The sequence below is a fragment of the Oculina patagonica genome, chromosome 1, assembly GCF_052425735.1.
Source record: "Oculina patagonica isolate OP01 chromosome 1, crgOcupat, whole genome shotgun sequence".
Taxonomy (NCBI): Eukaryota; Metazoa; Cnidaria; class Anthozoa; order Scleractinia; family Oculinidae; genus Oculina; species Oculina patagonica.
Window position 1 is genome coordinate 8,738,266 of NC_135758.1, and position 27,499 is coordinate 8,765,764.

Sequence of the window (27,499 nt, forward strand, 5' to 3'; positions counted from 1 at the left end):
TTGAATTTTGCGTGTTTATTCCAGAAGAACTCCCGTTTAATTTTTATATTATTTGACTTAACATAATCAATTCTTTACCCTTTATATTCACATATTTCCAGCCATGTAACAGGGTAACTCAAGTTTTAAATCATAATCAAATGTGTTAGAACCCATTAAAGCATTAAATTCGGCATTTGTCTGTTTTTAGCTGGTTCCAAATCCATTACAGTAAAAAAACCCGCGTATAAGAACTTTAAATTTAAGAACATGATAGGCTAAAAGTTTCATGAAAACCACATTTTTATAAGAACTTATCTAACCTGAAAATTTTAATAGGTTCTTGTTTTACAAAGGTAAAGGCGCAATAAAATGAAAAACACAGAATTTTTCTTTAGTCTAGACATGCATGCTATCACTTTGGAGAGAAATTTACTGTATGGTTATCATCTAAACTGTATTATAGATAATTATTTAATACAGCAATATATTCCATATCACATATGCCCTGTAGTAGGCATCTGTGCTGATCGTTAGTGCCCCTTTCAAATTAAGAACCTATTCAAGAACCCAAGTAGCCTAAAATCCCACTAAATACCATTTCTATAAAAACCTATTGAAGCTAAGTTGGAAAAATTAAAGTTCTTATAAGCGGGTTTTTACTGTATTTTCATATCCTAACTAGCTATGTCTGAATGCCGTTTGGAAGCCATGAATGTTGAAGGTACGGGTATGTGAGATGTCCATCCCTGAAGCGCCGGTAGTTCCTGAACTTCAGTCTGGGACTTATGGCGTACTTTAGGTAGTAGTAATAGAACCTGACTACTTGTCTTGCTGTAGGATTGTTCAGCTGTTCAGAGTAGTCGAATAGTTCATCATAATGGTAAGTTCCTACGTTCATGGCGACTTCGATCTGTGCCTGCAAAGAAGGGAGTTGAATCTTTAGAGAAGTGTGAAAAAGAGAGCGAATGATTGGCATATCGTGTGTCCTAGAGAGGAATACTAATGATATATTAGTGGGGTGGGGGCGTTAATATCAAGCTATAAAACTTTTGGCTGAGTTTGCAGAGGCTTATCAATTAATTTTGAAGCATATTTTGGCGAGCAGTGTGATACCGCAGTGGGTAGACTGCAGCTGAACAGTGTGGCCAAGGTTCCATTTCAACTACGAGTCATGCGAGGGTCACGGAGATATCCCTCGGATTTACATGCAAATCCCTACCCCAACTGTGGTACGGAGGTAGATTGATAGACCCCCCCCCCCCCCCCGCTTACGGTTTTCTTTTTATTAATAATTAACATTGAGTATAAATCGCGTAGCTTGCTCTTCAAGATGAGTATGCCGATTAATCAGTAAATCCATAAATCTATCAACGAATCTGATCATGTATTCCTCAAATCTCTGATTGAATTGCAAATTAAAAATGTTGGTTTTTGAACAAGAAGGACAATCGGAGAATCCGGAAAAATCCCTCCGAGCAAGCTGAACCCAACAATAACCATAGGACAAATAAGACGGGGAAAAAGGAGGTCTGGGGGCATATGACGTCATAGCCCAGTAAAATCACTGACTGACTGATTGCTTGGTTGGTTATTAGTAACTTGGCAAACTTGGTTGGCTAACTGATTGATTGATTGATTTCTTTTTAGCGGAGCTCCCCAGCGCGCGCCAGCGCGCGGAGCGGAGCACCATGGGTAATGCGGGTACGAGAGAATTTTTGTAAACCCAGGAGGCCGAAAAAATTTGGTGCGTACGCGCGCCGCGCGTACAGACTCTCGGGGAGGGGGAGGGGAGTCACAAGGCAACCCGACCGGGGGAGGAGAATGTCGTCTTATCATTTCTCAAAGACTGCTTTCATCTTTGATATTAGACATGATTGGACGTCTTTGTTATGGCCAATTGACAGTTGTCAAAACAAGGTTTCCGCTGACCAGTAACACATGACTATATCGCGGGCTCAGATGTAGAACACATCGAGGTTGAATGTTTTTTTGAAGTTGACTGCTGACCAAGTGACATTTCACCATTGAATCGCGGGCGCATGTACTTTTCTGTGTGGAATTACATGAGGCGGAAAGTGAAATTGGGGAAATGCGCTGGTTGCTGTTGGCTCGGCTAAATAAAATCACAGTCACTGTGATAAAATCTGTAAGCTGCTTATTTTGAACTTATGGCGATTCTGGTTTATACCTAAACCTTCGTGAAACGGCAAGGTTAACAGCAAAATTTTGAATATGGTTCAGAGTTGAAACTCAGGAAACAAACTCACAACATGCCGATTTACGAATGAGTTCACCGAGAGGACTCCGCGATTGAAAAGCACACGACAGTTTATTACAGATAAATAATTTCTGGATGTATTCCTCGTTTATCCCGGGATAGCAGCCAAAGAAAAGCGGATTATGACCGACCGAAATGGACGTAAATCTTCCAAGCTACTTGTTGAGTGTAAAGCAAAGACGGTCAAAGACAAAATTCCTTTTCGAAACCAAGGTAAGCTAAGCTTATTATTTGTGTTCCTTTTTTAACAGATTAGAAAAGTTTCTGTTATTTAGTTTATAAACTTAAAGCATTCCATCTAATAGAACTCTTTCGTGTAACCGGTAAATGTATGTCAGAACAAGGAATACAACCTAAGTGAAATTCGTTTTGTCGGCTAAACTATAGAATACCGGGCCACTAATTTGCATCTCATTGAATTTGAATGGTTCCTTTTGTTTCTACTATGCTTCGTTCTTAAAGCGTTCAGAGATATGTAAATAAGTGGCCCGGTATTGTAAAGTCGCTCCATTGAGTGACAGGTATTTATGGAGGTTGTAATTGAGGCAGTTTGAGTTTATCATTAATTTTATATAAGCAAATCTGTTGCATTTCTAAAACTTGCTATATTAGGATTTACGTACCTTTTATGGGTTTTTGATATGCAAACATTTTGTTTTTATAGTGAGGGAAAACAGGAATTCAAGGGGTGCAGTTAATGTCTGTGATGATGAAGGTAAGTATTACATTAGTCTCAGTTTATACCTTTATTTCTCTAAATGCTCTGTGACAGAGTTTAGTTTATGTGAATCTACATTAGTGCATGAAACTTGTTTTTTAAGTGTAAAATTTTGGGGTTTAAGAAATGATAGGTGTTTTAACTGCTTGGTAGTTTATGTTTCCTTAAAGGAGAAGTTCACTCTAGAATGGCCATTTATTTTCTTTATGCCAATAAAACGTTTACACCAAGATATGTCATTCTCCAAAATTTCAGCTTCCAACGTTCGCTATAACCCTACAAAATCTTTCTTAAAACTCGACAGCTGAACGCCGCCATCTTGGAGCTGGTAATGTATGCGTGACGTCAAAGAACTCAGCCTGAAGTTTGGCGGGAATATTTTAATAGTCGAAACTCCTTGTTTTTTGTATTTCTTGGAGCTCCGTTTGAGCAAAATGGAGATGCACAAACAGGCATTTTGACAAACAAAAGCCACTACGAAGAAACGATGAGTTTCGAGTATTTAAATTTTCCCGCCAAACTTCAGACTGAGCTCTTTGATGTCACGCATACATTATCAGCTCCAAGATGGCAGCTTTCATTTGTCGAGTTTTGGGAAAGATTTCGTAAGGTTATAGCGCACATTAGAGGCTGAAATTTTGGCGAATAACATTTCTTTGTATAAACTTTTTATTGGCGTAGAGAAAATAAATGGCCATTCTGGAGTAAACTTCTCCTTTAAAGTCATGGTTCCCATTGAGGAATTTAATATACACAATTTACATGTAACAGCATATGTAAATATCATACAAAATGTAATGTTTTCATTGTTCAAGATAAGAAGGGATGGGGGGGGGCCGGGGGGGGGGGGGGGTACTCCGGCTTGTAAATGACGGGGATGATCGAAGGATTTTTTTGGGTTTGAAATTGTCGATTCCAGGATTTTTTTGGGTTGGAAAATTTGGCAAGTATTTTTTGGGGTGACTTGATTTAAATTGGGGATTTTTTTGGGTATTGAAAACGAACTAAAGTGCCTTGGCGCGGCCTTGGCGTATTTATGGTATGATAAATAAACAAACACGAGCGTTCAATTTTTTATGGTTTTCTTTGTGTTATATTATTGCCCCTCCTGGCAATTTAGGGGTAATTTGAGAAGCGATTTTTTTTAGGTTTATTTTTGACCCAGGGATTTTTTTGGGTATGTCAGAAGACTTAGGGTTTTTATTTGGGTCCTGAGTTTTGCCTCCATTCGATCATCCCCGTCATTTACAAGCCGGAGTACCCCCCTGGGGGTAGGGGTAGGAGGGCAAAAAACCCAACAAGACCTGCTACCTGACCCGACAAATTACTGGAATACTTGTAATGATTTTGTGGGAGAAGTGCAAATTGACCTGTTCAAATTCTGCTTGTTATTAGCTAACCTTAATATCTACATGTAAGCTTAAGCCCTAACTTAACATAAATTGTCTTGTTGTGGTACTAGGCGAATATAGAAATAGAATTTTAACTCAGCTGAAATTTCACATGAAAACAAAAAGTTGATAAACTTTAAGAGCTGCTTAGGCCAGAAAAGCCAGTTGGGCTTGTTGATGAGCCAGCTTAGTGTTTTCTTAGCTACGCTAAGAAAGGGGAGAATATGTAAGCTTTCATGGAATTAATCACAGTGCTTTCAACAGCACCTGTCAGAGAGCAATGTAAGAGTCTTAAGACACCTCATTTAATAGGGAAATCATGAATTTTAGCCAGTGATTCACCCCAAAACACCCACCAAAGCTCATTCATGTGCCAGGTGTTATTGATAGCACTATTTATGCCTTCAGTAGGTCAAAGGATTTTTTTGGTTCTGAACATATCCCCCAACACAGTCCCTGGCCCAGGCAAAAATTGGAAAAATACATCTCTTTTTTATGCATCTGCAGATTGTTCTGAACAATTTAAGCTAATTTAAAATTATAAACATCCATTTGATGCCAATGATCATCAACAAATCTTATGTCCTTTTTGCCTTTTTCAGGGTTAACACGAGTAGCAGAATTTCCACAGAGTTGCAGACACAGCAAGAGATAAATGAACAATCAGATTATTATATTATTTTCTTCATTGCATGTAAAAATGTACTGTGTGTAGAATACAATTTATTTATAAGGACAGTTGTAACTTTAAAGTTAATGAAATAAAGCCAGATAAGGTACAATCATGTACATAAAAAATCATCCTGCTACCTAAACATTTAATTCCCAAAGAACAGTAATTATGATAAAGAGATACACATTTCATCATCTCTTAATTATGGTAAAATGGCATGGTAAAATTTTTGCCAAGCAATCTATACCTGAGTTTAGAACTAACAAACAGTATTTATGCCTCTCCAGAATTTTTGCTAAGTTTACATGTAATTAAGCAAAGGGGAAAGGGATTCATATAAGGAAAAAGGTCTTATCGTTTTGGGGGACCCTATTTTGCAGAATGACAGAATGTCAATATTTTGCTTGCCACTACCTTTTACTCCAGTTTGCTAACAGGAAGCTGTTATTTTTGGTGTTAGGCAATAATAAAAGACTGTCATCGTCACCATTCCATCATATAGGGGCCCCATTTGGGGGAGGGGGGGGGGAGCTACATGCAAAACTTTCCAATTGTATGCTATGTACAGCTGTAACATACCAGTTATGATGGGGGTATGGATATGTTCTAGAGCAACCCTTTCTTTGTTCTTGTTTAACTTTGAGAGTTGCGAGTATATCTTTAGAAGGTTATGCATAGACTACTAATGATATTTTTGATTGATCAACTTTTTAACTCTTATTTGGTGCTGTTGTCCATGGTGAAAGGGATACATATCATATATAAAGAAAATAACATGAATAAAAAAATCAGTCTAAAAAATTATCAAGGAGAAATAACTGAGGAGCTCCGCTTTTAGGCTTGCCTAAATCTATATATTACTTACAAGAGATATGTTGACATTTGGTAAATTGAGTACGGAAAATGTTCCTGGTGGTACAGTGCTGTCGTTGTAGACTTTGGTCGGCAAGACAGGCGTGAATGCTCCATAGTCGCTCACTGGATAGTTAACTGCGGCATGCTTCACGCTTAGTAGCCATATTAACCGCGATACCACGTCAATAACTTCGTCTTTTGTCTCCAACCTGGCTGGAAAGTCTTTCACCTGGCGAAAGAAGAGTCGGAAAAAACGCGATTTGAATTTAACAAATTGTAGTACCAATCATAAAAATTCGTGGGTCTCTCTCTCACACGTTCATGGGCACCCCAGTTCCCCAGCAGTAAAAAAACAAGCACCATTTTGATTACCTGACCACGCCCTCCATCAGGTCCTGTCCCTTTGGCAGATACCTCATTTACAAAAGCTTGTAGCTCCTTGTCCTCCTTAACGTCTTGGTCTCCACGATAGAAGCTGAAAACGAAAAGCGTAATGTATTAAAACCGTCAATCAAATCACATGTATGTAGCTAACTCAAGGAAGGCCTATTAACTAAGTAGCTATAGTTAGCTAGGTAACTAGGTAAATAGTCTGTCCTGGGACCAAGTGGTCCACCCCGCCGGAACTTTTCCAGATTTAATATAACGGGGTGCATTGCTTCTCCCACTGCTTTTTTTAATGGCAGGGTACTCCCCGCCCTTCAGCATTGCCCTTGCAATTCAGCGACACGAAATTGCAGAGAGGCACTGTGAGAGGAAAGTGTTTTGCCCACTGCCGAAAAAGGTTTGTGATTTTTTTTTAATTTTTGATTTTTTATTTAAAGGCCCTTAACACAACAGTATTTGAACTCGATCTCTGGATCTGGAGTAGACTACAGCTTCTTCTGAAGTAAACTTAAAAACTATGTCACTACATTTTTCTCGTTTCTATAATTATTTCTGATTGATAGAGTGATTGCTTGGTTAATTGATTGATTGATTGATTGACCGATTTATGGTTTGATTGATTGATTGATTGATTGATTGACTGATACTCACATACAAATGTAATCCTCTACCATCCTCTTGATTGTCATAAACAACAACTTGCTGTCGTCACGGTACGGATAATACGGAAGCTTCTCTTTATTATCGACGCCACGTTTCTAGATTACGGAAAAATGTAGCTGTAAAACTTTTTACATGTGCAACTGCACCGTACTAAAGAGAGTCTAGGAAAAAAATTCAATTCAAACAAAATTAGCGCTGAATTACAAAAGTGAAAAATTATATGTTTGCCTTTTTGCAATCTCGGCCAAATTTCTTGAGACACGCAATCAAATTTTTACCAATTAAGTACTAGCGGCTTATCCCCCGCCATGTTAATGTCGTCTTGGAGAAAAAAGAAAGGCAGGATGAACTATGAGCTCAAAGAAACTGTCCAACATAAGACCGGCAAACGGAGAGGGCGGCACATACTATTGCCTTCTTCTTAGCAATGTGGGTTTTAAAAGTTTGAAATGCGGGCGAGACATTCGCTTGTTCGTTTTCAAGATTGCAAGCGAACTCTACGCGTACTTATCTCTTCTCTTCCCCCAAAAGCCTAGACTGATGACGTAGCAAAATAGAGATCCATTAGTTCCGTGAAGTGTCCATTATTGGTTGTTGCTGGTTTATAACTTATCGCGCGTAATTAGCAGCCAATCGGAGGCAATTGGAAGCGTGTGGAAATATGTAATCAGCATTTCAGATGAATCGCTTGCGTCCATTTAACAATTATTCCACGAGTGCGCGTTGGATATGAGATGGTAGATAGCCGCACCTCGTTGGCTAAAACGATCTCATATCCAACAAGCTCGAGTGGAATAATTGTTTTATTAAAAATACCCAAATAATTACAATATTTGAGCTCCCCAGCTGTTTTCGTTGACGTGTTTTTGTTTTTGTTGCATATTTGTGGTCAATCGTGCCTGTTAACCAATCAAAACGCAGGAATTGCAATATACCATTGCTAGTTTTAAATAATAACAGGGATTAAACCGAGCGTGCGAGCAGAGATGCCTGTTATTCAGGGTACCTTGATATCATGATAGAAGTCTGCATCATTCCAACTCAGAGTCTTGTAGCCACGATCCAATAATAGCAAGGTTCCTTTATGCCCCATAGCAGTCAGCTGGTCCATGTACCCATGTGGAGTAACCAGTGAGGGAGAGCCAATCGTATTTGTTGCTATGAGTCCCCTGCAGTGGAACTTGAGGAGCTCATTTAGCGGGTGCAGAGAGGAGAGCTGACGGTACAGGACTACACAGAAGGGTTCCCCTAAAAGATGGAGCTACAGAACAAGGAATATTAAATACGTTACAATATTTTCGCATGTTGCTCAAAGTTCATCCCCAAGCTTTGTTTACGCGAAATACTCTTGAAGTCTCAGGCACATTAGTGTTGATTTCACGTGGGTATTGTTTTTGTCTACGCCTGATTTGGGAATTTGTTCATTACAAGATTAGAAGTTTGCACTTCCAATGCGAGGCTTGGAAGTGAAATAAGCTAGTCTGACGTAAGTGAGCATATTATTATTAGTATTATATTAGTACAGATGTCAGCCCCTCTAACGACAAGGGAAGAGGGGGAGAAGGGAGAAGGAGGAGGGGAAAGGGAAGACAATGACAAACACAATGACAAGACTTTATTTAGGCACGGTAAAAACATCCTTTAAAAAAAGATAAAAATATCTACAATACTGTTTTACGTGTTTGCCGTACGCGTGTGGGTGCCCGTTGAGGAGTAGAAGCCATTGATTCCCTTTCTACAGCGAAAAATGGCTTACGTAGTTTTGAATGTAGTCATGATTCTAAAGAACAGTCCCGGAATAACCACAGCTGCGTTTGCGCGAAAGGAGGAGGAAGAGCGCGGAGGAAGAGGAGGAGGATCCGGAACGGTTAAATTGATATTAGCCTTGTCCTCTTTGTCGTAAGGGCACTTTATAGTCCGGGAACTATGCTTTGCCTCAAAAAGACTTTCCAGTAGCCTCATTTAATTTTGCCCAAATTGAAAGTAGGCCAAAGCTGATATCGCGCTAAAAAGCACTCAGACGAAATTTACGGAGATAGATACAAGAACAATAAAATGCAAAATTTGTACTCCACGTTTAGATTTGACCTCTGACCTTCAGTAGGTGTTCTATCATTTGGCTATGCGCGTAATCTGTTGCCTGTACAGCCAACCGAGCCATCATCCACGAACCGCCATCGACAGGCGAGAAAACAGGAGAGTCTAGTAACAAATGCATAAAAAAGTTCATTAGATTGACATATTGAAACCAAACTAATAGCAATTTACCTAGGAGCTAACAAAACCCCTAAGTACAATTAAAATTAAATTTACAAGTACAATTAAAATTAAACAATGCTTAACCCTATTCAGACCGGGCTTTTTTGCCTTTCGGGGGGGGGGCCCTTGAACCCGCCCCCCCCCCCCCCCCCCCCTTAAAAAAGATTTTATATTCAGAAAATTTCTGCTACTGTGGAAGCCCTCTTCAGCAATATGTGAATTTAAAAACGGCTTTCCTGGTTTTATAGGAATAAAAACCTAAAAACTACAGAAAGGTGATAATGAATCAATGTGTTGAGCTAAAGGGGGGGGGGGGGGGGGGGTGGGATCGTCGCTGATTCTATCTTGCGATTGTTCCAGAAATCCCCTTGGCATACGTTAGAACCTAACCCTATTTGCAACGTAGGACCTTATGCTGTTATGTAACCTTCCGTAGGACCTTGCGTAGGCCTTAAACGTCTGACACATCGCTTAGTTCAAACGGTTATATATACAGTGCACTTTAGTTCAAATACGCTAAAAAATTCAGCTAAAGATTTGTCCGACCTGGTTTATAATCAATTTGGATGGCCGCTGCGCGAAGTCGCTTGTCTTGGTTGACTGCAAACAGAGCTATTGGTGATTTTGTAGGCCACATGGTTCGGCCGGGGCGGTCTTCCGCCATATCAGGAAAAGAGACCATGTCGTCGAATACCTCGTATCTGAGAACATAAACGTTACCATTCTTTATTGCCTGAAAGGGAGTGAAGTAAGGCCATTATTACATAAACGTTTAACAAATATTACGGACGTTGGGCTACCGCTACATGCGCCTGTAGACCAGTTATACGTGAAAAAGGGGAGTGGAAATGGCAGCTCAGGTCTTGAGTAGTTTTTATCTACTGTAGACTTCCTGACTAGTCCTTCAGCGCTCGATTACTCGACTGACACTAGAAAAAAGATGGGCTTCTCGATAGTCTGCATCTACTGCTACAAATAAATTACTCCCTCTTACATTTCTTGCTTTTTTTTTACTTGCATTCATTGATGATCACTTACGGATCATTAGAAAACTAACCAAACAATTTTTTACCTACATTGTTGTACGAGTGATTATCACATTACAATAATAATACTATTAAAAAAGCAGAGTCACTACACTTACAATAAGTTACAAGTGGCCAAGAAGAGGCTTTCAGTTTTCGAAGAAAATATTTCTTTCCTTGAGTTTTCTTTATCTTATCATAATTGTGTTGATAAAGCCCACTTCCGAAGACAAGACCTCAAACAACTGGTTAAGTTAATTAATCGCCTTAAACAATGCAGTTATACTAAATCATGTTTTATTTACTAGATTTCAGCGACTTTTTACTAAACATCCCAAACTATATATAGGGCGACCCGATATAAAAATTTAATAATATAATTCTCAGACCTCTTGCAGTGGTTCATCACTCGCCATAGCAGTCTGGATAGCACCTTCCCAGTTGTAATTTGGATTAAGTGTCTTGCTCAACTCTGACCATTTTAACCCCACGTCAGCTACACAAGGAGAAAACACACGTCAATCAATACACTCTTTTTCATACATAAGAAAAATGTTTTTCTTTTTGGCCCAGGCTGAATATATTTTATTTCCTTCAGATTTTAGGCTAAAAATATTGTTGTGAATACTCTTATGTTGTAGCCTATGACATTTCAGGTTGTGCGGTATACAATACATGTGTATCAACCGTTCATCGAACTTTCATTAGCATTGATTATTTGGCTACTGCAGGTTTTTTCGTTTCATTGGCTAGTTTTGCCGTTTAGAGAAAGGAAGAATTTAGAGGAAATCCGCAGGACGAGAGAGGACATGACCCTACCCTGATTGAAGCTGGACTGACGACCGAGAACCCCCCCGCACAGCCGCCGCGAGGGGCGCCCAGCGCGGAACCAGACCTGAAGAGTGACCGCCCATCCGTACTGCCAGAACCAACCCCCCCATCCGTCCGCGATCCCGCGCCGCATGGCCGAGAGCCACCTGTGACTGAATCCCGACCTAAAGAAATGGGGCACGGAATACACATCACCAAAGGGAGGAAACGCAAAGGAAATATCTGTGACCCAACCGCCCTAGTGGATTCCGTCTTAATACGATTTAGTTAAAAACATATTGTATTATTAATTTACAATTTTTCAACACAAAAATTTATATATTCTTTGTAAAATCTCAGCCTCGGGTTCATTCTAAAAATATTCTTAACATTTCCCAAATTTCAGCCTCGATATTCTTATAAAATAAATTCTTATATAAAAAAAGTGTAATCAGACTTCATGGTAGTCACACGAAGGGGGGGGGGGGGGGGGGGAGTCATGTCTGGTTTAACCTCGGACGACAAGCAACATACCCATCGACAAGGGGGGGGGGGTGGATGGAACCCCCCCCGGAGAAAGGCGAGCGAATGCGAGAGAGCCCAGCACCACAAGATGACAATTGGTGTGACGTCAATGGCGACACGGACGTCAAAGAGGCCACTGGACGCCACTGGACAACACAGAAAGTCACAAAAAACGGAGATGCAAAATCAGCAGAATGTGGAAGAAAAAAACAACTGCACTCGAAACTGGAAAAACAAGAAAAATGTAAAAATGACGATTGGCAAGACCTGCTGAATGACGTTGCCATGGCAACGTCACATACCATGGACACATGGTGACAACAAAATTCCGCAAGGAGAGAACGCACCGAAAGTTCAGCATTGTAGGGTAATCTTTTTAAAATTTGGGAAAACCACGGGGGTGGCATCCACCCCCCCCCCCCCCTTGTACGTCCGAGGGTTAAAAAGGGGTCAATCGACAACTAAGGACACACTTACAAGAATCGTCCGTCACCCTGCGAATCACCATAGGATTACATCCGCTCAGCCGCTGCTCGGCGAACATATCGTCTTCTCTCCAGTCCTTGAGTATATCGCGGAAGGGTTCCACGTTGGTAACAAATCGATAAGGTCCAGTACTTCCCTGTGTTATAAAACATGAAATTTATCTAAATAGCACATTACTCTTTACAAACACGCGAGTGAGACGACCATAAAACCATCTTTGATCACTTCTGTCCCTCGCTGATGTGCCCATTTTAAGTGACTTTTTTTTACTTTTATAATATTTGCAGAACATCTTGCGAACTTTAAGGTTTTACTCGACCTTATAAGGACGGAGCAGGGGGAGAGTTTGAGGAGAACCGGTTAGCTCAGTTGGTAGAGCGCTGGACTGTCGTGCGGGGGGTCTCGGGCTCGACGCCCAGACCGGACCAACACTCAGGGTCTTAAAATAACTGAGGAGAACGTGCTGCCTTTGCAGCGACATCTGCAAATGGTTAGATGTTCTAGTCTTCTCGAATAAAGACGATAAACTGTAGGCCCCGTGTCCTGCATCTTCAATGCTATTATCAGCAGGGGTCGTTAAAGAACCCACACAGTAATCATGAAGAGTACGGTTCTCGGTGTTGTGATCTGTCCTATTCATATGTATCAATGGGTTGGGTGGTGGGACGAGATCATATACAACTAACTAGAGAAGGGTTGTCGGAAAAAAGCACAAAAGTGCACGCGAAAAGACCGAACAGTGGTCTGGGTATTCACTTGAATTTTGCATATTGTCCTAGAGAAAATGTACAAGTTTGTATTTTTGCACGTGAAGATTTTGTTTTTCTTCTCACGAGGCCATTTTCTGTAGCATTACTTTTACTGTCGCATGTGTTTGAATTTTGAAAATTTTGCTTAAATTCAGCGTGACTAAAAGTACCTTGTTTCCACATACCTGAAGAGAAAAAAGTGCGAAATTAGCGTTTGTCGTGTCACCATCTTATTAGTATTCAGCACGTGCAGTAGCTCTCTACTTTTACCAATACTACCTTCCGGTCTTGCCGCGTGCACTTTTGTGCTTTTTTTCCGACAACCCTTCGAATTAGCTCACATGCGTTGGCGGATAGCGGCTCCCATGCAAAGGCGCCCAATATGCTGATATCCTATCTTATCCCGTGACTTTAATTGTGAAGCGCATTGAGGTTTGGGAAATGCGCTATACAAGAACAATTTTATTACATTTCACCCCTTGCTGCACAAGTGACCACTGATTAAACATCACTTACACTGCCTCCCAGTTTGCTGCGGAATTCCTTGAAAATGTTTTCGTATTCTTGAAACTCGGTAATTTCTTCTGGGTGTTGTGCTTTCCACTGCTTTGTAAAACCTTTGTTTCTCTTCAGCATGCCGACGTAACCCAGGAACTGTCCCCGTTTGAATTCATCCATTTGGTGTACAGCTACTAGTTGCTGTATGCTCATGTTAACAAGCGGCATTGGTAAGGGTGGCCGTAACGCAAGCTGGTAAATTCCTTTCTGGACTGCCAGTTCTTTTTCGCGATAATTTTTGCAATTTCCTGAAGATATCTGTGGAAGACTAACGGGGCAGTTGGATCCACCTACAAAAAGGGAAAAACAGAAACTAAGATTCTTACTGTATCCCTAAATCAGCTAGTGTCTTCAATTGCTAGGACTAACTATTAACAAAACAAACAGGGCATTATGTGAACGGTGAAATAGTTTTTTCCACTAAAGAAGGCAACATTGCCGAAATGTCGGGAAAAGTATTTTGACTATAGCGTAGTATTAAAGTAGCATTGTCAGGGAATTTTGAGTCATTTTCCTGATTTATTTTAAATTAAAGGAAACCACAAAATAATAGTTTTCTAACGTAGAAAGACAACAAAGGAATAATAAAAACTCGATGGTTTCGACTGACGATGATTAAGACAGATCACGAATGATAAACTTGAAAAAAACTTGCCAGTTTTTTCAAGATGGATTATCCATGAGGTTGCTCCTTTAACCTAATTTGTCATTAATACGATATCATGTATACCAGGATTACGTTACTATCTATAATTCTTTAGCGGAAAATCTTATGCGCATATAGAAATTTTGGGGTTTTGAGAGATCTTATGTCAGGGGAACTAGAATTCTTTCCAGGTATTTTCCCGGTAATTTTCATTTGCGATTCAGATTCAAACTTACGAAATATTATTACTGTTCTTTAATTTGAAACAATACATTCCGAGTTTATCAGAATTCTACCACTGCGTGGAGTGGTAACGTCTCGTTCCTCACATAAAAGACCCAAAATACAAATCATTGAAGTGAAGTGGAAATAGTGTGTTGACTTTTTGCGGGGAAAGTAAATAAGTAGCTTCCGCTCTAACTTTCGGAAACATGTCATGTCAAACAGTAGATCTAACAGGCTCAATTATCAAGCCTGTTAACACACAACCAAAAAATAGCTAGAAGTATTGTTGTATCTAATACGCATCATTATTATTCTAACCGTTGTCTCCTGCTTGTCTTGCGTGCCTTTCTCTCATACTCTTTCCATTCTTTCTGCTAATGTAACAACAAAACAAATGTATTATTACTAATTCATTAAGTAGCAAAGGTATTAGATCAGTCTCTGCGTTGAATGTTAGGTCACAACACTCTGCATGATAAATAACGGTTTGATCACAGATCCCCACGGGAAGGTTGGACAAGTGTATTAAATATCCGGTGTTTCTTTTATCAAGACCTTCCATTCCATCCAATACGACGGCATTTCTCGATTGCATGTAACGTCAAAAAGATTATGGAAGAATAGTGCTTTGAATGAACGAAAAACGTAGCACTCAACTTTAATCGCCTCTTTAGAAGGAATTGGAAGTGATTGGGTCCCTTCCTGCGATAGAATCCTATTATATATCAGATTAATGCTTCGATCGATCTTGGTCACACCTGAAAACAAGTGAGTAACGTGTGAAAATACTGAATCGAAACTGTCCCGTATAAATATTTATTTGAAGTATAGGAAATGTAGAAATCCGTCCAAAGTCGCAGTTTTTTCTATGGATTTGTGGGGGACAAGGGTAAAGGGGGGTGCTTCATAGAGAAAAGAAAGGGGCATATTTATAACTTGACATTCTTGAAGTAGACCGCTCACAGCCCTCTTCGATCGCTGAACGCGGGAAAAGAGTTCGCGCTTTCGTTCGGTGTAGTTTTTTTTTTTGCGTTGAAAAATAGAGAGGCTGTGAACTGCCTCTTAAATATAACCGCATTTTTGTTTCTTTTTTAAGGCCGTTATCATTCATTTTTAAGGCTGTTTTCATTATTTTAGGCTGTACACGAAAGGTACATTAAAAAGTGTCGCTATTTATTACAGCTATTACAGCTGGCTCAATTCAGAAAATAATCCCCTCTCCCATTTCTAGGCCTTTAAATAAATACATTTAAAATCGAATTTCAAAAATACATATAGGCCCCGTGTTCTTAATAATAGGGCGGTATGCACTGTTTAATTTGCGGTTCAGCAGTTCTCGGTGTTTTGGCCTACACTTTACATATAGTTCTGTGTCCAGCGATTAATCATTGGCAAGCAGTATTCTACAAAACTGCTAGCGGCTTGTAGCAAGTGTTTTAAAACTCATTAGAAATCAATCCCAGATAAAATCTGTTTCTGTTTAGCCTAAAGTTGCAGCAACACAAGTAACTAAAAGAGATTTATTATACATGGTCGTATCGTGTTCTCGCATTTACTTCCATGGGCCCTTTGTATATATAGCGTTTGCAACTATCAATTGGCATATTTAAACCTAGTTATTTACATTGTTCTCAATTAAATAGCACAGGTGTGTTGAAATACTCATTTCCTGGGTTAATTTATTTAACATTTAACAGGTTGCTTGATCATAATCGAGAAAAATTGAAGCCGACACCTCGTCATCTTCACCTCAGTAAGATTCCTAAGGGGGTGGGGAGGTGCTCATCGCGAAGACGGCCGTTAAGGCCCGGCTAAACGAAGAAACATGTTTCCAGAAACAGCCGTAGCGCACACATGTTTCCCAAATGTTTCCCAGTTTTGCCACACGGGAAGCATTGTTAACAGCGTAAATTTATGTCTCCAATAAACAAAAATTGCTTCTGGCTACACCGCAGAAACATTCCGTGTCTCCGCGCGGCAGGGAAGCATGGCAAAGCGAGAAAACAGTTATGAAAACATGCCTCCAGCATGTTTATGGGCCTTAAATAAAGTTACAGAGTACTTAAAGTTGGGCAACTGCTTACCTTTCCTCTGAAGTCAATACTCCAACCAGCAGAAAGAACGTTAATAGCCGAATCCACATCTCAAACCTCAACAGTGATGTATAATGCTCAGCTTCTACGAGAAAAACAGAAATAAAGAATTATTCAAACACCGCTTTGTCCTTGCCGAGTCGGTTTACCCCACAGCAAAGTTAAACAGACCTCACTCATACCGTGATCATGAATATTTATAACCTTTCGAGTCCCGAAATTTCCGATTTAGAGCCTGCAAAAAAATGTAACTATAGACGAAAGCTAGCTGAACGACTATTACGGTGCGATTTCACGCAAAGACGCTCCAGACCAGAAGTGCAATCGCCTTAATAATGCCTTAAAGCAGCTTGAAACTACATTGCTACCATTCTTGTTACGTGACAAGAGTCATTGTTGTCACTTGGCTCGTCACGCAACTTTTCAGGACGCGCACTATCAACGGTGATAAGCTGAACAATGACTTTATCCCGTTGATTCAAGTTTGGATATAAATCACCGTGGAGACTAAGGAAACGGTTTCGCAGGTGTTTTAATTTCAGAAGTCGAGTATCAATGCAAATGGTGTTAAACTCTGTAATTCTTATGTGCCATTATTACTCCAGTTACAACGCTGCAGTAATTTACTCATTATTCGCCTTTCTTACACACTTCAATTATATTTTAAATATTTTTATTCACGATCCCATCTTTTCCTGGAGAAATAGGAGGGTCAGAAGGGGGTCCAGAAGGGGGGTCCAGAAGGGGGCCCAAAAAGGGGTTCAGAAGGGGTCCAGATGGAGTCCATAAGGGGTCCAGAGGGATCCAGATGGGGTCCAGATGGGGCCCAGAAAGGGTTCCAAAAGGAGGTCCAAATGAGGGGTTCCACGTTTTGTACCACCCTTGAAAATGTGCGATTTTGCCTTATTTTTTCAATTTGTGGTCGGCTTTGCAACAGCAAAATATGCTTTGGAACAAAGTTTTGCAAGCAATATGAAGATGTAAAAACTGCTAACAATTTCTTATACGCACAAATAAAAAGAAATCTTATCGCCTCTAGATCTGGGGACATCGGTAAAGGGCAGCTCCGTTTGAACACAGTACAAATAACCGAACTTCTCAGTTGATTTTCACTTTTGATCTTGAGCAAGATATCTCCGATCGTTAATCAAAAACAAACAACATTTCTACGCGATTTGCGCGCTCTTGGCTCTGCGACTCAGACTGCAAGATAAAAAGAACTGAAACGTTACCTCACCTTCTCTTGGACGCGGAAACTAGAGTACGGCGACCGAGCAAACGTTAACAAATTAAATCAGAAAAAAAACAAGGAAGTAATCAACAATTTTGGACAACTTTGTAATCCGTTGATTTGCTTGATTTGGACTCGAACTAGCAGCCAAACGGAGATGCTTTGTGCAAGAGTCTACGTATCAACTGAAGCTTGCTTCTTAGCTGTGCTATGCTTATATGCATTTTGACAACAGTCTGTGGCCATTTTTCAAATTCAACAGATTAGAACTAATCCAAAACCAATCATTTGCATTGCCCGCCAGCTGCATGTACTTTGAGCCCAGTAGCTACCTGCTTGTTTCTTTACATTTGTATAAGTGTCTACGATTTTTTTCCCTTTTTTTTTCGATTTCAGGGCAGAAATTTATCCAGTATACAAGTATCCAATGTCTGATGCATATTTCTCAGACGTAAAAGTTTTACGCGCGAAATGTAAACCGCCAAAATTATTATATAATAATGACTGGTCACTTTTGACCATGCCATTGTGTATTGTGTCACAACAATATAATAACAATACTAGTTATGGCTAAGGCGGATAACTCCCTCCTCGATCTGCATAATTCTCAGCCTCATCTTATAATTGCTAACTATATTACTAATATGTATATTTCTGTGGCTATTGTTAAAATCCAACAGACTAGAACTGACCCTTATTAAACCCTTATTAAACCAATTGCCGGCCAGTTTCATGTGCTTAGAGCTCAGAAATTACCTGGCTTATTTAAATAAGCCAGGTTATTTCTTTTGCCTAAATTTTTACGTTTGACTTAGTATCTTCGGTCTTGTTCTTGTGTTCTTTCGAGCTCAGGTTAAACGTTAATCAACTATGGACATAAATGGTATTTTTTTATGAACATGTTTAGGTGCCGTACATGTTGAAAACGTTTTGCGCGCGAAAAGTTTACCGACATAATTATATATTAATTACAAGTCATTACCATTCAGACCAATGTTGTTGTGGTACAATGCCGAGCAAATGAATTATGGACGAATTATTTTGATGCATATTTCTTAATTAGGGAAACATGCTAAAAGAGGTTTTGCGCCTGTAATGTTTATGGACATAATTATAATGTTATTTCTGGCGAAGAACGCGCGCGAAAGAGGCTGAAATAGTTATTTTGTCCGCCAGAAATCATGTTAAGCGCCGTTGACGAACTAGTGTAAGCTAAAACACTTCACGAATAGACTAAAAAGATTGAAGTAAATTCCGGTTATAAGCAACTTTTCTTTCATGAAACCGTAAAGTTCCAAATCAAAGAAATGACCCCTCGAAGAGAAATGACATCAAACTTAATTTTACTGCATGTTACCACATTTTACATGGTATAGTTCTCAAAAAAATCGTTCGACAACTTTTATTTCTGAGGAATCACGTTTCAAGAAAATACTTTCAAGGTGAAACGTTTTGTCCGAATGGCCCTCATATGGCGCTAATTGCTTATCCATTACAAGTCACGGAATTTGATCGATCACTGAAAATTTTCTCACGAAACCTGCTTTAGCAAGCAATAAATTGTTTGTTTGAAATGAAACCTACAATATATTGAAAAACTAAGAAATTGGCTCATGATTGCAAATCACAATTTTTGGAGCGTGGCGATATTGGTTTTGAGTCAGAAAGTCATCGTCCACGTAAGGGATTTGTATAGATCTGGAATTTCCAAATGTTCATTTCCCACATTCTGGTCTCTATGCGAATCCCAGGCCTCTCTTGATAAAGCTTCTTGTGATAGCTGCCTGCTTTGTCTACAATAGTGGCATGATCAAAATCCATACTATAATCAAACTGGTTTACATTTTTTGCAATTTTAGGGCTGTTTCGAAAATGTTGCGGAGTGGGGAGTGCGGAGGTTTATTTCAACATCAAAATGTAGCATTTCAGTTTTGTCCGACATGTTCACAACCGGTGCGAAACAAAGTTAATGTTCTTAAGCATTCCGCGTGAAACCTGGGTTGAGTTACACGAAAACAAAAGAACTGAGTGGTTCAGAAGAAATAGTTCGTGCGACCATCACCAAAAATTCCCTCCAGAGTAAATCATGCCGACTTTCCACACGAACCAATTTTCTGCAGCCTCGTTCGTGGTCGCCTTCGGTATAAACGGGTTCGTACAAATTGCTTATACGCAATCCAATGCGAACGCGTTTTGAAGTTAAAGAAGCTGTATACAGTTTGCCTCGCGAGTTTTTGATTTTCGTTATAAGGTGTTACAACAGGTTCCTTTGAATTGTTTACTTTAGCCATTTCTATGGGTTCTTTCTGCTTTTTACATAAATACCACGAGAGCCAAGCGGTAGTCAAGGCTGTAAAAGAACTTGTCGACTCTTTTCTAGGCAACCAGCTTCTGTATCTGTTTTTGGCCAAAAAATAGAGCACTTTTATAGAAGGTTGTGGGCCGAGAAATACCTTTATTACGAAATTTAAAATTCGGTAGATTAAACTGTGGCAAAACAAAATACTGAGTGATCAGTGTATGTCATTTCAAACGTTTTGTATTTGCCCAATTTAATAGAAATCGTGGTTTGGGAGGTTTGATAATTTAAAAGTAGACCTTTTTTACCTTCAGACTGTACGTCTTTGATAAAGCTTACTTCCTTTGTGTAGTACGAGTGTACATGGCTTAAAATGGTTATTGTAAAGAAAATTGACAAAAAAAATTTCTAGCGTCATAAAACAGACCGCCATCTCATAAAATAGCAACTGATAAAGGGCAAAAAGGGACTCCTTTACCTGCAATATTCAATGTCCTGGATTTCAGAGTTTTCCACGCCGATCCGTAAATCAAATCTTGAACAATGACTTCGAAACTTGGTATCCACGTAACACTGAAATTGACAGTAACATAGGTGACGAAATCTCGAATGATATTAAATTACATTCCTAATGATTCGCATATAATGGTGTTTAAACAATACATGCCATTTAATTTTTTTATTCTAATATTAATATTTCGCATGCGCAGCGATCTTGCGAAAATATTAAAATTTAACAATTTATAATGCAACACTTATAAAAAAAATAAAAATACTCTAGAATTTGTAAGCCCATTTAAACCTGATTATGCTCAGTCAGATTTTCATAATTTGTAATCACACAGCACTTTGCATAAAAAACTCGTGTCCTTTCGAGCCAACAATACGAATCTTTCAACTTGTTTTATCAGTTGCTTGATCACTGTAGTAATTCTGTAAACAAAGAACAGTTATCTCTGCGATTGCTGCTCAGGGAAAAATTAAAAAAATTGAAGGTTTTTAACGCTTTAAAAATACTAATTTCACATTGTTTGTGCTATTTTTTTGTTGGTACAAAAATATGAACTAACACATTTCCGAAAACGAAACAGAATGAAACAGATTACGTGTCATACAAGGGAACATCATTGGGCAAGCCTCAATTAGCATTTTTAATGAAAAGTAATGGAAGAAAAATGACTTTGTTTGCTTTTGCTAGTCCTTTTGTATGCAATTAAGAACTTGATGTTAGTAAGGTTTTGACTGAAAAGACAACAGAAGAACAGAACTGGATTGGAACATCTAACTGAAGAAACTATTTGAAAAAGAAATATGGCAGTTCATATAAAAGTCGTTACATTTATTTGGAGTGGCTACTAGGAGAATAATGTCGCAGTTTAATATTTGATATGAGAATAATAATAAATACTCATTAGGCTATCACTACCAAAGGTCGAATTAAATAACGGGAGAAACACCTTTCGCTTTAGTGGAGCGAATATTTTTACGATCTTCCCGAAAATATAGCGAACGCGGACAATATACAGACCTTTTGCCGCATAGCAAACGTTTTTTTTTATCATAGCATTTTAGTAACGTTTTTAGCTTTCTTTGTAAATGTTATTATAATTAAGCTTAGTACTTTTTAACCTTTTTAAATTTTCATGTAAATTTTCCATCGTTGTAATTTAGCTTAGTAGTTTTTATCTTTTTAATTTATTAGTTATTTTTTTAGATGCAGGGCCGCTCTGGATATCAGCCCACGAGCTGAATGGGCTAGCCTGCTTAAATAAAGTATACTTTACTTAAGAATACATACAAAGCGGCATGTGATCGATAAGAGAGTCATTATTTTAGCTATTTTTGAATTTAAATTAAAGTTTTTGATCGATTCAACAAAAGAGGGTCTTAATGGGGTGGTGGCTTTTACGGTTAACGGTTAAAAGTTTGGCTTTTTTACGGCTAACGGTTAATTAATTTCCATAACGGTTAACATAAGTTAAAACTTAACTTTCATTGTTTTAAAAAGTTAAAAATTAATTTCCATTAATAAAAACATATTTTAGGTCTCGGGCCATTTTGGGACAATAAAGTGAACTAGTTTGGTTTATTTATAGTTACTGACCGATTTTTTACGGTTAACATATTTTGCGGCTAACAGTTAAAATTTTCCAATTTTTACACCTAACGGTTAAATTTTTGGCCGTTTTACGGCTAACGGTTAACCCCATTGAGACCCTCACAAAAGAAAGTGCGGTTAGAAACTTCGGACGGAGAGTTATTGTTAGGTGCCCTCCGCTAAACTAGCTAGTTTCAAAACAGGACAGAGGTGCCATATTCTGATATTGTAGTTGCTTACATTTTTAAGCTATGAATATATGTAACCTTATTAAGAAATGCTACTACTATTAATAGCAAAACGTGAGTAACAGCTATACCATAGCCCAAATTAAAACTGGTTATGGCAAATAAAGTACCATGCTACTAACAAGACCTGCGGTCGGTGTGTATATAAAATCTTCTGAACTGACTTCTCAGTCCGCCGATCACGCAAATAGAGGATTCACTGATAAAAATCTTATGCGTGCATACAACTTATATTACTATGCTTGAATCTTCTACGACACGAACAAGGAAATATAACTCGTTTGGCAGTTGGATAACGTCACGTGGCTCAGTCTATTAGAGCAGGTTTGCATTTTTTCCGGCTGAATTTGAAAGCTTGTCATGTCACAATTGGAATGTTCCGCCGCATTAAAAAAGCTACTCTATCTTAATATATATCAGACTTTTTATTGATAACATGTCAATCATTTATATTACCGTATTTTCTCGTTTAAACGCCCCGGCGTTTATTTCAAACTTGGCCCGATAGAGCCGGCGTTTATTTGATTCTAGGAGTTTGTTCAAGCCCTATGTTTTTTAGAAATGATTTTTATTCATTATTTTTGACAGCTATATATTTAGACATTATTTTTAAAGCATGTTAAACCTTTTTTCAAATACAGCTTGGAGACCCGGCGTTTATCCGAAGCCCGGCGTTTAATCGAGAAAATACGGTACATTAAATTTAGAAATTAGCGGAATATTGGTCAATACTCGATGAACTCAACCGATGCACGCTACTGTTAATATACAAGAGGAAACTGAACGCGAAATGTCAGTACTTGACTAACTCAACCGTCCGTTGTGTCAATGTAGGCTTTCAATATACACACGGAAACGTAGCAAAAAATGTGAATTCAGGACAAGACAGGAAGTAAGTTCGGAATATAGCTCTTTCTCGAAAATAGGCGCGCCGTGTGCGGACGATCTGTCAGTAAATTATCAATTTGAACTAATTTTCAGGGCCGTAACTAGCAAAAGGCAAGAGGAGGCGCTTGCCTCGCCTCGTCTAAATTTTTACCCAAAATTAAAAAAAAAATATATGTTTTGTTGGGAAAATTATCCCCAGTTGAAAGTTATCCCCAACACAACATATATATATTTTTTTTAATTTTGGGTGAACGAGATTGATTTTTCTCAAGAAATACTTCAGAAAAATGTCTCTGAAAGAGATTCAAAGCTTCTAGATTTTAAAATTTTCTGGAGGGCATGCCCCCAGAACCCACTAGCAAGATCTTGCCTCGTCTATGGCAAAGGTTTGGTTATGGCCCTGATTTTCTTTGCTATTTTGTATCACATCTTCGCTTGCAGTGTTAGTGGCGCCTGCTAAATCATCTCCTAAGGTTGTTTTTTTCCTATGTATGTTCGTCCCGATCGTTTCTATCGCATCGATCGTTTGTAACTACTGAGACGATCGTGGGCGATGGAAGCGAGTGGAAACGATCAGGAGGTTCTCATATGATCGTCCCGATCGCCTTGTGTGAGTGAAGACCTACGAAATACAATCATTTTAGCCCTAGATCCAGCACAATGACAACCTTCAATAAAAGAGTAAAATGTGTGGCCTCCTATCTTCTCAGTTATTGCAGTTATTACCTTCCAAACCTCGCTTATATTAGCTCGTTTTCATTATCAATGAATTTCTCTTGAAACGCCTCCCATTTTCTTCGCGTTAAAATGTTTATGATAAAAAAGCGAGAAAAGAATTGCGATAACATATCATCAGTATCCAGTCGCAAGCACGCATACATTTTACAGTTAATTAAAATTTTGCGATGATAGGCTTATTTTGTCCCTATCGCCTTCCCATGAAACTCGAATACTGTAGTTTTGTTTTTAGTGCTTTCTAAAACATAGGCTTTTAATCCAATTTTCTACAATCAATGTTTTAAGTATTTTCGATTTCAGTTACTAATTTCGATGACCTTTTTGAGTTTTAAATACCAGGTTGTAAAACTTTTCAATCAGATGAAAACAACTTTCTAATGACTTCCCATTACTTGAACACACATAAAAACCAAAACAAAGATGCTAGTCGCCAAAGCCTTACAGAGCTCGTATCAGTATATTCATAAAAACACTTACCAAAAGCAAAAGCACGAGCTTTATCCTTGTCTTATTGTAGTAAACTGAATCAAGCAGCAAGACGACTCTTACTTATAAGTAACTCGCTAGCCAATAGCTTTGCAAAGTTATTCTTAAACTGCATTCTGCCAAACCTTAATGGTCACTCTCGATTGGCTGACCTTAAATTATTATGTAATCTGAAAAAATTGAACTAGAATGCAAAATTGATCACCTGAAGTATTTTATTGGTAACAGCAACGGAAATTACGCTATTGCATGTCACTGGTCATCAGATCTTATAGTTCCTTGATCGTCAGTAAGGCCAGGGACTTTGTCATAACTGTATTACTAACATTGTCCAAAACAGACTTTATGAAACGAGAAAAACAAATGTAATTATCTGTGATTCAGTGCCGTATAGCTAATTTTTTGCATCTGCAAGGATATGCTTTGCTTATTGCAATGCGGCGGAGTTCCGAGAATTTTATGGGTGATCGCATATAATTAATAGAGAGCCGTTATTCAGTAAAAGTACACTACACGTAAAATAAATAATAAAATAAAATAAAAAATCTATTGTTCAGTTACGGGAAGACAGAAAGTATTGCTCAGAACAGGAAGACCGTAAATACAAAACTTGACTAACTCGACCGTCCGTTCCAATATACACACGGAAACTACCGGGTTTAAATGTATATATTTATATCAACACGTGGAAAAACAATATTAATCTATTGTTTAGTTACGGCGACATTTGGATTGCGGAACCTGAATGTAAAACCACTGTGACGCAACAGTGCTCATGCAATAGTACTAGTGAGCAGCATGCAGCACACATCTACAAAATTATAGTTCAGTTAATCTTCCGACTGGTTTCTTGACTACAAAACAATTTTTTTTTTGCGAACGCCCTCGGACTTCAAGCGAGGAGTCTGGAGCGAATGTAAAAACAAAGAGTGAGACTGGGGAGAGACGGTCTGATAACACAGTCCAGGCTAAATTTTAAGGACTATGTCACAGATTTTACCAGATTTTAGAACAGCCAAAATTTATATTTGTGTCGCGGGAAACCTAAAAATAATAGTCCGATTTTGTTAAAAAATGCTATATTAGAGCACTGAAACTGTTAACGAGCATCTTTGGCTACGGATGGCTCGGATAGAAACGGATTGCAACTTGAAAAACTTAGGCTAACGTTTCTAATTTGTTTCCGCGCGTCATCAAAAAATCGATATTTATAGCCGGAGTTTGATTTTAGATGTTAAAAGATAGCGTTTTTTCATGGGTTTAGCTACCTACCACAAATTTCAGAACATTTTAGACCAAAAATCTGCAAAAATCCCCGTGACATAGCTCTTTTAAGAATAAAACAATTCGGCGGGAGGATATCCCCTGGCGAGGTAAGGCTAGGCTTTTATAGATTGTGCTCCTAAAAGTGGCATATTATGCTACTAGCAGTGCTCAAAATTTTGCCAAATTATGCAAAAATTATGCCAGAATTCCCAAATTATGCTTCTGATTTCCGAAATTATGCTCACAAAATGACGTAGATTCTATACATAGAGGTGTGCAATAACGACACCAAATTATGATGTTTTTTAAATAAACTGTTGTTGTAAATTTATTTGTGTTTATGGCAGTTTATCACGGCCGTCAGCTGTCCAAATTAGCTGCTCGCATCTCTAAACCGTTTGTAAAATGCCTCCAACGACTTAACCCTCGGACGTACAAGCAAACTCACACCCCCACCATCGTACAAGGGGGGGGGGGGGGTGGATGGAACCCCTCCCCGGAGTTTTCGTTATATTAAGGCGTAGCGAAATTATTTTGAACTGAGAAGAAAGCCCTTAGCTTACTCTACAAGATGACGTAATTTTAATTGGCTGTGACGTCACATGACGTCACGTGACGTCATTAAAGCCGCCATCTTGGATCCGCCATCTTGGATTTCAACATTTTCTTAGAAAGTCAGAAAATAACGGAAATTGATGCAAAATCAAGCCAGAATGCTTACGGAACGTAAAAATAAACACATCTTGCAGTTCTGTTTTAAAAAACTGGAAAAAATTAAGAAAAATGGTAAAAATGACGATTTTTGGCAAGACCTGCTTGTATTTATGACGTTGCCATGGCAACGTCAAACGCCATGGACACATGGTTGACATATCAAAATTTCCGCAAAGGATGAATGAACAGCTACTGATAGTTTCAGCATTGTAGAGTAAATCGTTTGTCCGAGGGTTAACAATCACAATAGTATAGCTAAAACACGCATTGCAAGAACAAACTACCTAAATTTCATTTATTTCTGTAGAAAGTACACCATATTTACTACATTTTATAAATTTATGCTCCAAAAAGTGCTAAAAATTGCTAATTATGCCGTGGCAGTGCTCGTTTCACAAATTATGCTTTTTAGCTCCAATTATGCCAAAAATTATGCTAGCACAATCTATAAAAGCCTAGGTAAGGCTCCGCTCTTGTGATTTTTTGACTTTGTATTAGTTTAATATTCAGTGAATTTACGATACTATAAGGATTCAATAGCGTTTATATCGACCGTCGTTGAAAAAATTAAATTGTAAAAATAGAAAATCGGTACATTCTCTTGATCCATAATTTAAATGGACTTGTCTAGAGAACAAGAAATCACGTTTTTCACAAATTTTTGCACATATTGCAGATATTGAGTTGAATATTGGTAAAAACATTTGAACTGGGATTCGGCTCTCTGTTTTTAACGATGCAATCTTATTGTATTACCTCCCTTTCGTCTGGCGTTGCTGCATTGGAATTGCGGCAAATAAATGAAAAAACCTACCTGCTTACAACGTAAAATACTTACTTTGCTAGAGTCTTCTCTTAGAATATCTTTCTTTGAAATCGCTCTTCCGCGTAAAGCCAAATTTTCGTGACAGGGAAGAACGCCGTGGAGAACTGAACAAGCGTGCGGTCAGCGTGTATAGAATCTTCTGAATTGACTTTTCAGTGCATACAACTTAAATAGCTTTGCTTGAATCTGCTGAGACACGTACAAGGAAATATAATCCGTTTGGCAGTTGAATAGCTAGCATCACGTGGAGAGCATAGAGGGGGGCGTAAGGGGGGTCCGAAAACCGCAAAACCGCACAGAAATATGCTACAAAACCGCAAACCGCATCAAATTTTACCAAAACACCGAAACCGCAGTTTCAAATGACCAACAACGGTAGATA

General features: G+C 38.6%; 1 protein-coding gene and 1 long non-coding RNA gene across 5 annotated transcripts; one reads left to right on the forward strand and one right to left on the reverse strand.

The window, feature by feature from the left end:
* Nucleotides 1-27,150, reverse strand: LOC144654500 (polyunsaturated fatty acid 5-lipoxygenase-like). Of its 4 annotated transcripts, XM_078514657.1 has the most exons (14): nt 27,130-27,147; nt 20,332-20,426; nt 16,315-16,408; nt 14,549-14,604; nt 13,318-13,649; nt 12,044-12,188; nt 10,621-10,727; nt 9,753-9,939; nt 9,043-9,149; nt 7,954-8,208; nt 6,936-7,042; nt 6,270-6,372; nt 5,908-6,126; nt 1-898 (listed from the first exon to the last, which is right to left on the reverse strand). In XM_078514657.1, the coding sequence occupies exons 3-14, from the start codon at nt 16,371-16,373 to the stop codon at nt 665-667; spliced, it is 1,911 nt and encodes a 636-aa protein (XP_078370783.1). In that variant the 5' UTR covers nt 16,374-16,408; nt 20,332-20,426; nt 27,130-27,147; the 3' UTR covers nt 1-664. The 4 variants fall into 4 exon arrangements, with proteins under 4 accessions (XP_078370783.1, XP_078370796.1, XP_078370789.1 ...); XM_078514670.1 differs by lacking the exon at nt 20,332-20,426 and having other exon boundaries at nt 27,130-27,150; XM_078514663.1 differs by lacking the exon at nt 27,130-27,147 and having other exon boundaries at nt 16,315-16,405; nt 20,332-20,544.
* Nucleotides 1,944-5,208, forward strand: LOC144655225 (uncharacterized). Its single transcript, XR_013571051.1, has 3 exons — nt 1,944-2,473; nt 2,925-2,975; nt 4,972-5,208. It is a non-coding gene; the product is annotated as an uncharacterized LOC144655225 (long non-coding RNA).
* Nucleotides 27,151-27,499: the final 349 nt, after the last annotated feature.